Source organism: Somniosus microcephalus, chromosome 12 (genome assembly GCF_052327205.1).
Source record: "Somniosus microcephalus isolate GS21.2 chromosome 12, FLI_Smic_1.0, whole genome shotgun sequence".
In the NCBI taxonomy this organism is placed as follows: Eukaryota; Metazoa; Chordata; class Chondrichthyes; order Squaliformes; family Somniosidae; genus Somniosus; species Somniosus microcephalus.
The window spans coordinates 52,845,161-52,861,164 of record NC_140998.1 but is presented as its reverse complement, the minus strand read 5'-3'; the positions used below and the strand labels follow the sequence as shown (position 1 = coordinate 52,861,164).

At 45.5% G+C, this 16,004-nt stretch overlaps 1 protein-coding gene across 3 annotated transcripts in view; it reads right to left on the bottom strand.

Annotated features, from left to right (window-relative positions):
• Positions 1-16,004, bottom strand: part of LOC147109187 (protein SIX6OS1-like) — a 232,393-nt gene that overhangs the window by 11,929 nt on the left and 204,460 nt on the right. For all 3 annotated transcript variants that reach the window (XM_086002859.1, XM_086002857.1, XM_086002858.1), the window contains 3 exons: positions 7,345-7,430; positions 4,887-5,002; positions 3,959-4,094 (listed from right to left, as the gene is read on the bottom strand). In XM_086002859.1, coding sequence (XP_085858985.1) covers positions 3,959-4,094; positions 4,887-5,002; positions 7,345-7,430 — 338 coding nt within the window. The remainder of the gene's footprint in view (positions 1-3,958; positions 4,095-4,886; positions 5,003-7,344; positions 7,431-16,004) is intronic.

The window sequence follows — 16,004 nt, the reverse complement described above, 5'->3', positions numbered from 1 at the left end:
GTCCACCAGTTCCTCTGGGTTGTTTCAGCAAGGTGCAAATGATTGCATCGACCTTGCGCGATAGCCTGAGCTTCCTTTGGCACTGCTGCTCAATCATGTTGAGGAAGCTCATCCTTTTGCCTGTCTACCCTGTGTTGGGGGTATTTCCTCCGGTGCAGTGCAGCCCTGCACTGATGCCCTCTGTCCTGTGGAGCATCAGTTCATTGAGGAGAAGGTTGGTGGTGTTGGTGTTGCTGCTGCTGGTGTGCCTGCTGCTGCTGGTGTTGGGGCTCATTGTGGTCCGATTCTGAGGACCAAGTCGAGACAGTATAAACGGCACCCATGCTGATGTAATCTTCTTCTTCTTCTTAGGCAGTCCCTCGGAACCGAGGATGACTTGCTTCCACATTAAAAATGAGCTCGCAGGTGACTGATTAGTCCAATGCGGGACCTACGGTCTCTGTCACAGGTGGGGTAGACGGTGATTGAAGGGGCGGGTGGGTGGGGTGCTTGGGTTGACGTGCGCTCCTTGCGCTGCCTGCGCTTGGCTTCCGCTTGCTCCTGGCGAAGAGACTCGAGGTGTTCGGCGCCTTCCCGGATGCGTCTCCTCCACTTTGTGCGGTCTTGGGCCAGCGATTCCCAGGTGTCGGTGGGGATGGTACACTTTTTCAAGGAGGCTTTGAGGGTGTCCTTGAAGCGTTTCCTCTGCCCACCTGGGGCTCTCTTGCCGTGCCGGAGCTCCGAGTAGAGCGCTTGTTTTGGGAGTCTCGTATCGGGCATGCGGACAATGTGACCCGTCCATCGGAGCTGATTGAGCATGGTCAGAGCTTCGATGCTGGGGATGTTGGCCTGAGCAAGAACACTGACGTTGGTGCGCCTATCCTGCCAATGGATTTGCAGGATCTTGCAGAGGCAGCGTTGGTGGCACCGCTCCAGTGCTTTGAGGTGCCTGCTGTACATGGTCCATGTCTCTGAGGCATACAGCAGGGCAGGTATCACTGCTGCCCTGTAGACCATGAGCTTAGTGCCGGGTTTGAGGTCCTGGTCTTCAAACACTCTCTTCCTCAGGCGACCGAAGGCTGCACTGGCACACTGAAGGCGGTGTTGGACTTCGTCGTCGATGTCTGCCCTTGTTGACAGTAGGCTCCCGAGGTATGGAAAGTGGTCCACGTTGTCCAAGGCCTTGTCGTGGATTTTGATAATCGGGGGATAATAGATGGCAGGTCAAGTAGAGATTAGAGAAGCAATCTGTCAATGGTGTGATAGGTAGTAGCAATGAGGTGACAGTGGGTTTCAAATTTGCAGAAAAGACTGACAAATTCTAGAGACCTAATTCTGTGCTGGAAATGCACTCAGCAACAGCATTTCTCTTAGCAAAGTAAGCAGGTGTCAGGTGGCAGTATTTATTGTGCTTTCCATGCTTTGCAGTAATAACTTTGATCAATGGCCACTGAACTTTCACCTCAACTTGACAGACGTGGTACCTGAGCAGCGTGATTCCCGTGGTCATGCAGTGAAATAGAAAAGGTATTGTTAAAAAGATGGTTGAGGGTCTGACAGCAAGCTGATAATGATCTAAATTAGGTCGCCGGCCTCTGCCATTCGGATTGCTGCCGCACTGGCAAACGCGCCCAAGTTAAAGGCATGAGGAGGCGGGCTGACGGCAGGTTATCGACCCGCTCCGATTTATTTCCACTTTCACTCCTGATCCGCCTCCAATCCTGCATGCACGGACGAATGAAAATTCCTGCCAAAGGTTTGTGTGTTGAGGACTTGTTTATTGAGCTGCCAACCAACTTACTGCCTTGAATCAGAAACCTCTCCCATTGGTGTGGGAACTACAGCAATCAAACTGCCTGTTCAATTATGCCCCCTGTTGGGCACCCCTGAATGAAAACCATTCCAACATTAAAGGTGTGAATATCTCTGGAAAGTGCTGGACAACTCCCTATTTTCTCAATCTAATCTGGTATGCAAGATTACATAATTCTGACATCGTTGGGTATTCCAACTAATTTGAATTCAACAGCATTCTAGATTGCACATCACTGTGGTTGAGAGGGCCCTCAACCATGTCCGTCCCATTTCCCACACTTCTGCCCTCACCCCTTCCCTTCCGTCCCAGAACCAGGATATGGTCTCCTTTGTCCTCACATTCCAGCCCACCAGCCTCACATTCAACTGATCATCTTCCGCCATCTCCAGCGTGATGCCACCACCAAATACTTCAGCATCTGAAGGGAACGTTCCCTCTGCGACACCCTGCTCTGCTCTTCCAACACCTGTCCCCAGCACCTTACCATGCAAACACAGGAGATGCAACACCTGCCCTTTCATCTCCTTCCTTCCCACCTTCCAGAACCCCAAACGCTCTTTCCTGGTGAAACAGGCGATTTATTTGTACTTCTTCCAATTTGGTATACTGTATTTGCTGTGATGTGGTCTCTGCATTAGGAAGACCAAAAGCAGATTGGGCGATTGCATTGCTGAACACTTCCGTTCAGTACGCAAGCGTGACCCTGAGCTTCCGGTCGCTTGCCATTTTAATTCTCCATCCCACTCCCACTCTAACCTCTCTGTCTTTGACCTTCTACACTGTTCCAATGATGCTCAATATAAGCTTGAGGAACAGCACCTCATTTTTCAATTAGGCAATTTACAGCCTTCCAGCTTTAACATTGAGTTTAATAACTTTAGATCCTAACCACCGCTCCCATTTTCTCAGACAGCAGGTGCTGGTAATAAAGGATGGCTGCACCAGAGCCATTGGGAATGGAGGAGGTGTCAGCTGGTGCTTGGGGTGAGGATCCCCTATCGCTACATGGTTGGCGGAATGGTCCACACCCCTGGGGCCTACCCACCTTTCTCCGCCACATTCCCGGGCCATGGGAGCCTTGTCCTCTTTGCCATATTTTCCATGCTTCCCTCCCACTCTGCTATTCTGCTGTAACCATTTACACCTCTGGACGCATCTTTTGTTTCTTTACTTGTCCCATTACCATCCCCTTTTGACTTGCATCATCATCCCTTTTGTCATTTAATCACTCCTTCCCTCCATCCTATTACAAACTTTCTCTGTTGCCCTTTCCTCCCCCCCCCCCCCCCCCCACCACCCCAGGCTCATTTCTTGCTTAAAAACTGTTAATCTCTAACATCTTCCTGTTTTGATGAAAGGTCATCAACCTGAAAAGTTGGCCCTGATATTTATGGGGAGGTGGGTAGGGTGTGGGGGAATGTGGTAGTGCAGGGAAAACCCAGCAAGGCTGGGGACGCAGTGATCCTGCCGAATTTAACGGCAGGACCTCATTATAATTTTTTTTCCGTTTCCTTCCTGGCAGCCGGCCAAATTGACAGGCTGGCCGCCTGCTGGGCGAGAAAACCAATGGCAGGAGGCTGCAGCCGGGGACCCTTTGGAACTATGCGCGACAATCAGGAGCCAGAGATCAGGGCTTGGTGGGGGGAGGGGAGGAAGAGCAGGGGGAGAGAGCGGCAATCGGGAGGGATGGAGCCAGAGATCGCGGATTGGTGGGGAAGGGTAGAGGAAGAGAGCGGATATTGGGAGGGAGGGTTCCAGAGATTGTGGCTGGTGGGGAAGGATAGGGAAGAGAGTGACAATTGAGAGGGAGGGAGCCAGAGATCGTGGGTTGGTGGACGCAATGGGTTGGGGGTGTTGTCCCCGTTTAAAAAATTTTAATCCCCCCACCCCTGACCCTCTCCCGTCTGTCGTGGGGTGGTTAATATCGAGGCAGATAACTCTGTTTCTCTCTCCACAGATGTTGCCTGACCTGCTGAACATTTTCCAGCATTTTCTGTATTTATTTCTAGATAGCTTGTGTTTCTCTGGAAGTTAACCCTTTGCAAACTGAATCTGACTTCATAATAATATCATCATATAAATTATACCAAAATCCCTTCCAGGCCAAATAGATAAAAATCTCAAAATGCTACTACATGTTACAAAAAATATCTATACTTTTACCTGCTCTGGAGTGTTAGTTAAGTCAAATGCTGTTCCTCCAAATAAATTAAATCCAGTTGATTTGGGTGTGGACGTATTCAGGAAGCAAAAGCCAGGTGATTTTGATGGTGTTTCCTCAAGGGGTAAGTTAGAATTCCTAGTGCATAAATGATAGTTTTGTTTTAGACATTTAAAAAAAAACATAAGTATGATCAGGTAGTATAGTATGCTGAAACACTAAATTGGGCCACAATGAGAGGTGGGAATGGAGGTTAATCATTTACTCTGCTGAGGTACTGATTTCAGTCACACTGATGTGACAGTTACGAAATGAAAACTAGAAGCCTCCAGACAGATGGTAGGGAAGAGGATAATATTTTAGCTATCCCCGACAGGTGAGCAGCATTGAGGCACCCGCAGTTCACCTGATTTATTCTAATGAGGCCCAAGTACAAACTTAGTTTGGTTCTTGGATCTCTCTGTTCTGGCACGCTGCTGTTGCGCGGTGCTGGAATTGTGCCCGATTTAGGGCGCTAAGGAATTTAGGCTCAAATAACTATTTTTACTAAAGGGCAATGCAATGAGCCGTGCGAATAGTGGGAACCAATAGAATTGACACTGTGCGTACATCGGGAGAAAATGATATGAAGTTTGTCCCAAAATTAGACTATGGACAACAACTGTGGAAATAGTACAATGAGTCCTCTAGCACTTGTTTCTTATAGGGATAGTATGTCCAGTGGAGGACTTTTTATGGCTTGGAAGTGCTTTTAATGACTGTCCCTCATGAGGACAGGTTGATTTCTAATTTTTATATATGTAGATTGACTGAATGAAGAAGATGTTCCACTCTGAAAGGGAGACAAAAGTTTTACACTTAAAAGTTTTGTAACATGAACATAACTTCTAATGCATTACAATTAATTTGTGTCAGTAACTATATCATTACATTTCAAATTCCTTTTGTCCTGCCTCAACCTGTTCAGGTGTTCTTGGAAAAATCTGGGGTGTGTCACCTGTAGTCTCTTCTGAGTCACCACTCATGGACTTTAGTCCAATTTGTGCCTATAAAACAAGAGTAGAAAATTATCTAATATATACAAAAAATAGTGAGTGCTTTCAAGATTCCAAAGCCATTGCAACAGTAGGTGGCACTGTTAACTTAACATTACATGATAAATTGAAAGTAACATTATGTGACAGATAAACTAGCACCCGGAACAATTCCCACCAATTTGCTTTCCAATATAATCAACAATATCGGCAGCACAGGGACCGTTATAAAAGCATGCAATACTGTTAATCAGTAAGAGTGATCATAGTTCCAAAATACATTCAAAACAAAAAACATTTTTTGGAAAGAACTCATAGAATTGATTGAAAGGCTGCTACTTATGGAGAAAATAATGTTCAGCAGGGAATGCTAGCAAAGTCCGAAATGGAAAAGCAGAAAAACCAAAAAAAAGGCAAATATTAAAGGCTTGAGCGGCAGAAAACTTAAGAGAAAGCAATAGAGGAACTGATTGAGTGGTTAGAATAGAGAGTGGTTAGCCAAGGATATGGGATCTTGGGCTTCATAAATAGAGGTATTGAGTACAAAAGCAGAGAAGTTATGCTGAACCTTTATAAAGCACTGGTTAGGCCACAACTGGAGTATTGCGTCCAATTCTGGTCACCACACTTTAGGAAGGATGTGAAGGCCCTTGAGAGGGTGCAGAGGAGATTTACCAGAATGGTTCCAGGGATGGAGGATCTTAGCTACAAAGACAGGTTGGAGAAGCTGGATTTGCTTTCATTGGGGCAAAGGAGGTTGAGGGGTGATTTGATAGAGGTATACAAAATTATGACGGGTTTGGATAGACTAGACAGAGAAAGACTGTTCCCACTAGTTGATGGTACAAGGACTAGGGGGCACATATTTAAGGTTTTGGGTAAGAGATACAGGGGGGACGTGAGGAAAAAATTTTTTACGCAGCGAGTGGTGAGGACCTGGAACTCGCTGCTGATGGAAGTGGTGGAAGTGGAGACCATCACTGTTTTCAAGGGGAGACTGGATAGGCTCTTGAGGGAAATAAACTTGCAGGGCAACGGGGATAGAGTGGGGGAGTGGGATTGACTGGATTGCTCTGCAGTGAACTGGCGCACACTCGATGGGCCAAATGGCCTCCTTCTGTGCTGTTATGACTCATTGACTCTATGATGAGCCAAGAACGTACAGCAAACATGCGCTGAGCGGTGGAGCTTGCTGTACTACTTCCTGAGCAAATTATTGTACTCCTCCCCACCTGAGCAATTTAGTCATATTCTCTGCTGTCCATTGAGCATGTATTAGGGAGCTTTAACCACCTAACATGCTGATAACCCTAACACCAGTACGAATGCTCCTACTGGTACTGTCCTTAACTCCACGATAACCACTGTGTACAAAAAGAAATAATGCACTGAGTAGCACCTCTGAATGAAAAGATAAGGCACACCCAAAATTCATGGGCATAATATGGAGATCTGAATCATGAATGGTTGTGGTAAGCAAGGAAAATATTACCCCACTACTAAAGAATACTGCTGAAGCAACTACATCAGCTTCCAAAGAGCAATGGAGAATTGCCACAATGGATGCCATCCAGAGAATGTTGTCAATAACACACAGAGTATGTCAGATTTATTAATAAGCCAAACTTGGGAAAGAGATGGGAGGTAGATAGAGATTTAAATACTAGCAATTGTTCCCCTAATTACTAAAAAAAATATGATCTCTATGAATGATTATCATTTGTATTGCTACAAGATCTTGGTTAGGCCTCATTTAAAATACTGTGTCCAGTTTTGGTCCTCTCACATTGTGGAGGATACTGAAGCTTTGTTCTCAGTTTAAAACACCTTAACTACTCAGATAGGCTTAAAGAGATGGGTCTATATGCTTTAGAGAAGTGTAGACTCAGGGGCGATTTGATCGAGGTTTATAAAATAATGAAGTGACTAGATTGTGTTTATTTGGACAAATGATTTCAACTGGATAGGTTAAGGAGGACCACGCTTACAAGTTAAGTAAGGGCAGCACTAGGTTGGATGTTAGGTGGTTCTTCTTTTAAGTCAGGGTGAATGCGATCTCCTGGATTAGTTTTTATCGCCTAAGTGGATCGGAGAAGAATGTTCCAGTTATTTTCTCCCTAATTGGCCTGGGTTTTTAATCTTTTTTTTTGCCTCTCCCAGAAGTCCCAGGAGATTACATGGCTCTGAGTGGGTGAGGAGTGTACGTATTGTGATGCATAACTGTGTGGACATGTTCGTATAAGTTTTGAGAGAGGAAAAGATGGCCGGGGGGTGGGGGACGGGGAGCAACTTAATGATGCAATCAACAAACTCTCTCATTTTTATATGACTAGTTTTGGAACCTTTTGACTTACCTGAGATTTATAAAGTGAATCAGTGAGAGCACGTGCTGTGGACTGACTAGCATCCATTTTCCTCGCTGTTACATTATCTGAGTTTACTGTAACATTTAATAAACAAAAATTATGTATATGAGTAAGTGTTCTGCAGTATAAGAATATTATAGTTATATATTGCACAGGATAAGAATGTCTTTGGCTGGATTTTCCACTAGAATTACCACCCATTTTCTGGTAGTTTGGGGCAGTAAATGGAGTAAAGTGGGGCAGTCATGCCTACTACCTCAAAATAACCAACTGAAATTGCACCAGAATTATCCTCCCAAGAAATCACTAGTCCTCTTTAAGGCCCACCAGGACTCTGCCCCGCCACATTTATGTGGGCATGGCTAACTATTCTGACTTGTTTTCCCAAACTTCTGAACCTATCTCAAGTTATTACTGCCACAATATAAATGGTGATTTGAACACCACAAAGATATCCTGAAGTGGACACTGCCTTGAGAACGCCAGTTTGTATGCTGCAACTGAAGGTTGGTGTTACATACCAAACTGTTTGGTATTTTGGAGATTCTGTAAGGGCTTTTGCTGTTATTTTTAGTCAGCTCTGAAAAAAGTATAGTTTGGAATGGGGGCATGAATTTCCCAATGACAATCTCTCTATTACAATGTTATGAAGAGAAGGAGGATGAGAAGATGAAAGAGTCTAGATTGGATACACTTAGAGTAAGGCATCACAGAAGACATATGTACCCACTCAACAGGGTTTAATGACTAGAAGGATCTTACTTAGACTTTTCTGAACATCAGTGGCTCAGATAGTTGTGCTTCCGCTCACAGTGCGCTGGAATGGAGAGCCTCAAGGACTGAACTAAATTAGTTCTTGGGCCTCATCAGAGTAAATCAAGCAAGCTGTGGACACCAATCAGGGGCCTTATCAATTTTACCTCACGCTGAAGTCCAGAGGTAAGACTGGGAGGCGATTGGGAAGGGTGTGAGGGTGGGCCGAGGATCCTAGTTAGTTAGTTAGGCTGCTTAAGACTTAAAAATGCCAGTCAGAAGACCAACTTAACAATCCGGATCTGAAATGAGCATCGGAACCTCATTTCAATATTGAAATAAGGGCTGTGCTCATTTCAGGCAGGTTCTCTGGTTTGAAAGAGAATCCGCAATCCTGATGTGTGGCTAAAAATGGCAGAAGGGGCAGTCTGCCTTTTGTTAGGGCAGCAATAATTTCAGCTGTTTTGATTGTCTATTCTATCACAGGCATATGGCAGAATGTTGTAGCCCTGAAGGCTACGGCTGCACATCATAAAAATAGCTCAGATGCCTTTGCAGATCGGGTGCAGGCCATTGCACTGCTAAATTGATTATTATTGTGGGCATTTTCTGCCCATAATATGGATGTAATGTCTTAAATTTAGAACCCAATGATTTAATATATTATAGATAGATAAAGGGATTTTGGTAGTCACATTAATTTTGCTTACTGCAAACTTGGGTTCTCTGGTTTGACAGAGAATCCACAATCCTAATGTGTGGCTAAAAATGGCAGAGGGGGCAGTCTGCCTTTTGTTAGGGCAGCATTAATTTCAACTGTTTTGATTGTCTATTCTATCACAGACATATGGCAGAATGTTGTAGCCCTGGAGGCTACGGGTGCACATCATAATTCCTAATGGTTGGGTTATCTGACGCAATTTTATTCTGTATAAAAGCCAGCTCGGTGCCACTATATTTGACTGTTGATTGCCTTTAACTCAGTCAACTTGGTTCTCATGGTAAGAGCTTGTCCCATATGGCAGGGTTCCCAAGTACGCGAGTCATCTATGGGGGTTACGCGGGAGAATTATCTAATGTTAGATTTTATTTATTAATTATTTTATTTATTCCATTTTATATTAGGCTACTCAGATGAAGCTTTAAAACTCTGTGGGAATTTATTATATAAAGTAATTAATTTACTTCAAGATGAACCAATGAGAATACAGATGCACAGAGACACTGACATACAGAGTCCTCAGTACAGAGCCCTCACCTCCAATCACTGTACACTAAGTTGTATATGTGTATTAAAATTTGTCCTTTTTGTACAATGTTTGGGCATTAAAGGGGTTAAAATATTAAACCTGTATGCTGGTAGGGGTACATGAGCAACTGGTAGATCTGCAAGGGGGTATGCAATAAGTAAAGTTTGGGAAGCTCTGCCATATGGAATCTCTGGGGTAGGGATTGATTGATAATCCTATGCCTTGGCAAAACGTATATTTAGCAGCATTCTCAAAATTCATCAGTTCTTCCTATTATAGCCCATGCAGGAGTGCGCAATGAAGATTCATGGGTAAGTTTTATATGTGTAAGACTTACATTTATATATCACCTTTTCACGACCTCAGGATATCCCAAGTGCTTTACAACCAATGAAATACTTTTGAAGATAATGTAGGAAACAGAGCAGCCAATTTGCACACAGCAAGGTCCCACAAACAGCAATGAAATAGACAACCAGATAATGGCCCAGATTTTGCGGAGGTAATGACGGCGAAACTGTCAATGTTTGCTGTCATTGCTCCTCTGAAAGTGATAGCAAATTCTGGAGTCAGCGCATGCGCAGATAAATGTGAAAATTCAGAAGTTGCTGTAAGTGATTCTATGCTTCTCCACAGGTTGCACTGTGGAACTCCCCAGAGCTGGCAATCAATTCAAATCACACTGAAATGTAGTTCCTGATGAAAACTTCCCTATTACGCTGGAATATCACTTTTAAAAACCCTTAAACAGTTAAGCCTTGTTGAAAGAGGTTTAACTAGGTTTTTAATGGCATATTTGATGCTGAACAACCGTTCTGGCCCTGAAAAACTAATTTTATATTTGTGGAATGTCAAATTTATCCATTATTATGATAAGAATTACATGTTTTTTAATATTTGTTTTTAAAGCTTGTTTATGATATTTCAGCTTCTACCTTCATCATATATGTATTTCGCAATCTTTATTTCGCTATCTGTAAAATTTATAAAAAAGTTAATTATAATCCTTGCTATTTACTTCCTGGTTTGCTGTCTGTGAGAACTCTTCAAGTGATTGGCTGCTCAGCCTGCTTGATGACGTCACTGTTGTGGGACGCTGGAAATTCGCTTGATTCGGCGCCAGATTCAAACAAATATCAAGAGGTGAAATTCACGCTACAGAGATTGCTAGATCTTTGTAGGCAACTTTCTTCAAGGTCAGCAGCGAAGCAACGGAGCAAATTCTGAGCCAATCTTTTTTAGATATGTGTGGAGGGGTGAATGTTGTCCAGGACACTGAGAGAACTCCCCAGCTCTTTTTTAAATAGTGCCATGGGATCTTTTATGTCCACCTGAGAGGGCAGACAAAGCCTTGGTTTTATGCCTCATCTGAAAGACGGCACCTCCAAAAGTGCAGCACTCCTTCAGTAGTGCACTGAAGTGCCAGCCTAGATTATGTGCTCAAGACTCTTGAGTTGGACTTGAACCCACAACCTTCTAACTCAAAGGCAAGAGTGCTACCACTGAACCAAGACTGACACCTTGCTGGTTCAGCTTCAATATTATTAGGAAAATTAGTGAAGCATTGGTTATTATTTTTGTATCCAATGACCTTCTGCAATCAAATGAAATCTGCAGTGCTAATCTTTTGTTACTGATTAATTTCTTGCATTTTTAATTAACCTGATTCATAATTTATAGTCTAAGTCACAAAGTCTGATAGAGAGTGATCATCCTTCTGTTAGGAGAGTGTGATTGTGCCATTCCCAAAGAGCAATTACACTAACAAGGGTTGTCTCTTCGTCCCTGGGTGATGCTACCTAACCAGTTATTGTGGGTATTAGGTTGCACTTTGTTTTTTAAGGAGCAAGGACTCAAATACATAAGTGGTCCTTTGCATTCAGCACAAGAGAAATATCTAGTACAGTCTGAAAATCGTAACAGCAGCCACATACCCACTAAATCCACCACTGCTTCAGTCGGTGCTCTACTGAAATTTTGAAACCTTACTGTTCCTTTGTTCAGCTAACTCACAGGTATGACTGTAAATAATGAACTCAAATTTTGTCCTTCCCTCCCCCATATCACGAACTGCATGATTTTATCTTGCCCTTTAACATATTTAATTACTGTAACAGAAAGAGAAAAATATCCTCTTAAATATTTTATACATTGTAATTCTTTAAAAAAAAGTATGATCAGCTATCTTCTTCCTTTTCAAATAATGGGAAGGCAGGAGATTCCTTTGTTATTTGTAGCAAAATTGAAAACAAAACTCTTTGGGGGAGAAATTCGGTATCGCCTCGTTTGGGGCGCAATTATCGGCTAGGCGCAAAGTTTAGCACCTGGCGCTAATTATCGCCTCCGACTGCAAACTTGGCTTTTATCGCCCCTGGAGGTGATTGGAGCGCTAAATCAGGCGCTGCACACCTGTCTTAAGGCGCAAAGACCGAGGAGCGAGGCGCTAACTCAGAGCGCGGGCACAGCGCAGGTGATGTCAGTTAGCGATGGAACACAGACACATTGGGGCCGGACAGTTCTTAAAGGGGAGGGTCGATCTTCCTCTCCAGCCTCACCCTGCTCATTGGAGCCTTGAATCTCGGCCTGCAGAGACCTGTGACTACATTTTCCAGCCAAGGACTATGGAGAGGGTGCGAGAACGAGCGCAGCGCTTCAGCGAGCGGGCCTTGGAGGCTCTGGTTGGAGCGGTAAAGCACAGAAGATCTATACTCTACCCTGAGAGTGGCAGGAGGCCTTTGCCGCACGACTACAGAAGAGTGTGGAGGGAGGTAGCTCAGCGTGTCTCCTCCAGGAGCATGGTGCCCAGGACCCATATTCAATGTCGCAAAAAAGTTCAACGACCTCACTCGGGTCGTTAGGATGAGTGGCTTTTTTTCAATACCTCTCCATCCCTCCAGTTCTACCTCAATCTATGGCCAGAGGGTCTTAAAACCCCAATGCCCAACACTCATCCAACACCTTTGGCCCTCTCATGAAACACACACGCACATTCCACACCTTGCATACAGTAAAGGCTATTCAACTATGGGAGGCACATCAGGCAAGATCATGGCTGTATACATTAAGGGCTATTCAATTATGGGCGGCACATCAGGCAAGACCATGGCTGTATAGCCAAGCTATCTCATAACAGGAGACAGCAGCAACGGACGGGTGGAGGGCGGGCTCAGCTGCAACCCATCAGCGATCTTGAGGCGCACGTCCACAGGATTGTGGCAAGCCAGGTGATCGGTCCTGTCGGCACTGGAGAGGTCGACCCCATTTGGGACAGCAATGGTAAGGTCGTCAGCTTTCTCTCCTCTCTCATTCCACTTGTCTCTCACAACACCAGCCTTTGACACTTTCAAACAAACTTACTAAATCGCTCCACTCCTTCCTCCCTTACTGCTCCCCTGTCCTGACGCTAAAGCTACTCTTGTACCTCCCTGCTTTCAGATGGTGATTCACCAGCTGAAGAGATGGGCCCTCAAGCTTCCAGTGGGAGCGAAACCGCAGGCGAGGAGGAAGAGGAAGCTGGAGCATCAGCGCCACCCTCTCCCGAAGAAGCCTATGCCCACACTGGGACCACGTCTTCCCTGGAGGGGAGCAGGGGGAAGGGTCTGATGAGGGTGAAGCTCCGGGACCCAGTGGACTGCAGCAACGCGATGTGGCTAGGGAAGCTCGGGGACCTTCTCCCCGGAGGGTTCTGCTGCACTGGACGCAGAGGATGAGCGGCTCATCGCTGAAATGAACATCCAGGCGGTGGACATGCACACTCAACTCATGGGTGCAGTGGGAAGGGTGCCCGAATGCACTGATGCACTGGCAAGGAGTGTGGAGCACTACGCTGTAGCACAGGTGGATGCCACGCAAATGCTTAGTGCTGCAATTCAGTCACTGGCTGCCATGATCCAATCTCAGACTGGTCTTATGCAGACTCAGATTGAGGCCACGCAAGCACTGACTGCTGCTATTGTCGCTGGTTCAGACACATTTCCCCAGGGCTCTCACTGTGCTGCAGCAGGCCAGCAATCTGTGCTCCAGTAGATTGCTCCGGATGCTGAGGTGCTGCCCCATGGGAGTGCCAGTGTGTCGGTCGAGCAGGGAGTTGCTGTCCTCTCTCAAGATGACAGCATTCCTGCTGCCACCACTGTCACTTCCCCATTGCACTTGCCACCACCTGTAGCCCAGACTGCTGCTGCCCATGCAGAGTTGCTACAGTCTGCAGCCGGGCCCTCCAGGCCCAGAGCTAGTCAAGGCCGTCCTTCAAGGGCATCTGTAGTCTCATGTTCTGACAATCAGCAGCCTTCCAGCAGCCTTGCTACTGGGGCCCCATGACTGAGGAGCAGTAGGGTGGGAAGGGGGGAAGTGCGCAAGGGAAGGAGATCACCCTTGAAGGGCAAAAAGTAGGAGGTGTGACGAAAGGTTGGGAATTTTTTTATTAAAGGCCGAGGTTCGTGTTCAAACTTTTGTTTAGTGTTTTGGACATTATCTCCAGGTTGTGAGAACCAGTTATGTTAATTCATGATTTTTTGTGTTTGTTTCTATTAGTTTGTCACGACGAAATGACACACACAGAATTTGTAAAATAAAAAAGTTTTTGTATTCAAAATGTACAGGTTTGGCCTTTGGAATCATTGCTGCCTTGGCCGGCTTTGGGGTTGCGGGTTGCTTTCATTCATGTTGTTCTCCATGCCAGAAGCCATTTCCTCTGTAGGGGCCTAGAAGCGGCTTGTTATCAGTCGTTGATGGACGGCCCTTGCAATTTCAACATTGTGGGCCTCCCTCCCGCCTTGGTGCTGCTGCTGATCATCCTCCTCCTCTTCCTCCTCCTCCAGTGGTGCTCCAAGGCCTGGTGGCATTGGCTGGGTCCTGATGATTGCCAGGTTATGAAGAATGCAGCACACAACTATGAAGAGGGAGACTCACTCAGGCGAGTAGTGCAGGGCTCCTCCTGAGTGGTCCAGACAGCGGAACCGTTACTTGAGCACACCAATGGTCTGCTCAATGATGTTCCTGGTGGCGAGATGGCTCTCATTGTACCACAGCTCAGCAGGGGTGTTGGGGTTACGGAGCAGTGTCATCAGCCAGGTGCAGGGTGGATAACCCTTGTTCCCAAGGAGCCAACTATTATGTCCGTGTATAATGGAGACACGGACTGCAGGAGTTGGTTATAACAGGTCTTTACTGAATGGAGACAACCTGGAACTACTATGCAAATGTTACTACACAGGCTTATATACAGGGGTGGTCACTACTGGTACTGCAGTATACAGGGGCTGCAGAATATAGTTCCTTCTGCAAAGTACATACACTACAATTCCTCCCCTTTTAGCTAAACAGTACATAACATTTGATTAACAATGAAATAACATATTTACAATTACAGTTGCTAGATACATTAGTTGAAGTTAAGCAATTATAAGTTCAGTCTTTGAGGAGGCTTCCTGATTCTGTCTGGATAACGCCTCTTTGGGGTATCAGGTTCTTCTGGCAAAGTTGAGTCGGGATCAATGTCGTTGTTTGATTCGTCTGCTTCCAATATCACCGATTCTGAGGTAGATGCAATGGGTACTTCGGTTTCATCGCCAGGTGTACCAGATCGTGGTGTGGAGTTGACGTTTCCCAGTGACTCTAGAATCTGGTCAGCATGGCGTTTTACAATGCTCTCTCCAACGTCCATGGTATACATTAGAGGTCCTTGCCGTGTACAGATCGTTCCTGGCTGCCATTTCTCTGTGCGGTAGTCCCGGGCCAAAACTGGTTGACCTATCTTAAAACTCCTGGTCGGCCTTTCATTCATATTCTGAAACTGCCTGTTCTCCACATCTCTTCTGATGTTTGGCTTAACCAAATCCAAGCGGCATCGTAGTCTTCGATTGAAGAACATCATGGCTGGAGTTTGGTTGGTAACCGCATGTGTCGCATTCCGGTAGGCAAACAAGAAGTTATCCACCTTGTGTTGTAGGGGTATATCTTCATTACACATTGCCTTGATAGCCTTCTTGAATGTTTGAACGAACCTCTCGGCCAATCCATTAGTGGCTGGATGATATGGGGCGGATGTGTAATGCTTAACACCATTGTTCTTTAAGAACCTCCGGAACTCTTCAGACACAAACTGTGGTCCATTGTCGGAGCAAATCTGTTCAGGCAGCCCATTCCTGGCGAATATGGTTCGTAAGACTGTGATAGTTTTTTCTGTGGTGGTTGAGGACATTTTTATTACCTCTGGCCATTTTGAATGTGCATCCACTGCAATTAAAAACATCGAGTCCATAAATGGACCAGCAAAATCAATGTGCACCCTTTGCCATGGAGATGAGGGCCACTCCCATGGATGTAGAGGGGCTTGTGGTGGGGCGTTTTGGACCTTCTGGCATCCTGTACAGCTCTTGGTCATCTCTTCGATTTCTCTATCGATTCCCGGCCACCACACAAATGCTCTGGCTAAGTTCTTCATTTTTACCCCTCCCAGATGACCCTCATGAAGCTCATTGAGCACTCTATCCTTCAATTTGGGTGGAATTACTACTCTGGATCCACACATCAAGGTTCCTCTGCACACTGACAGCTGTTCTCTTCTCGGCGAGAATGCTGGCAGCAGTGGTTCGCCATGTGCTGGCCATCCCTTCACCGTTAAATCATAGACCCAGGAGAGTGTCG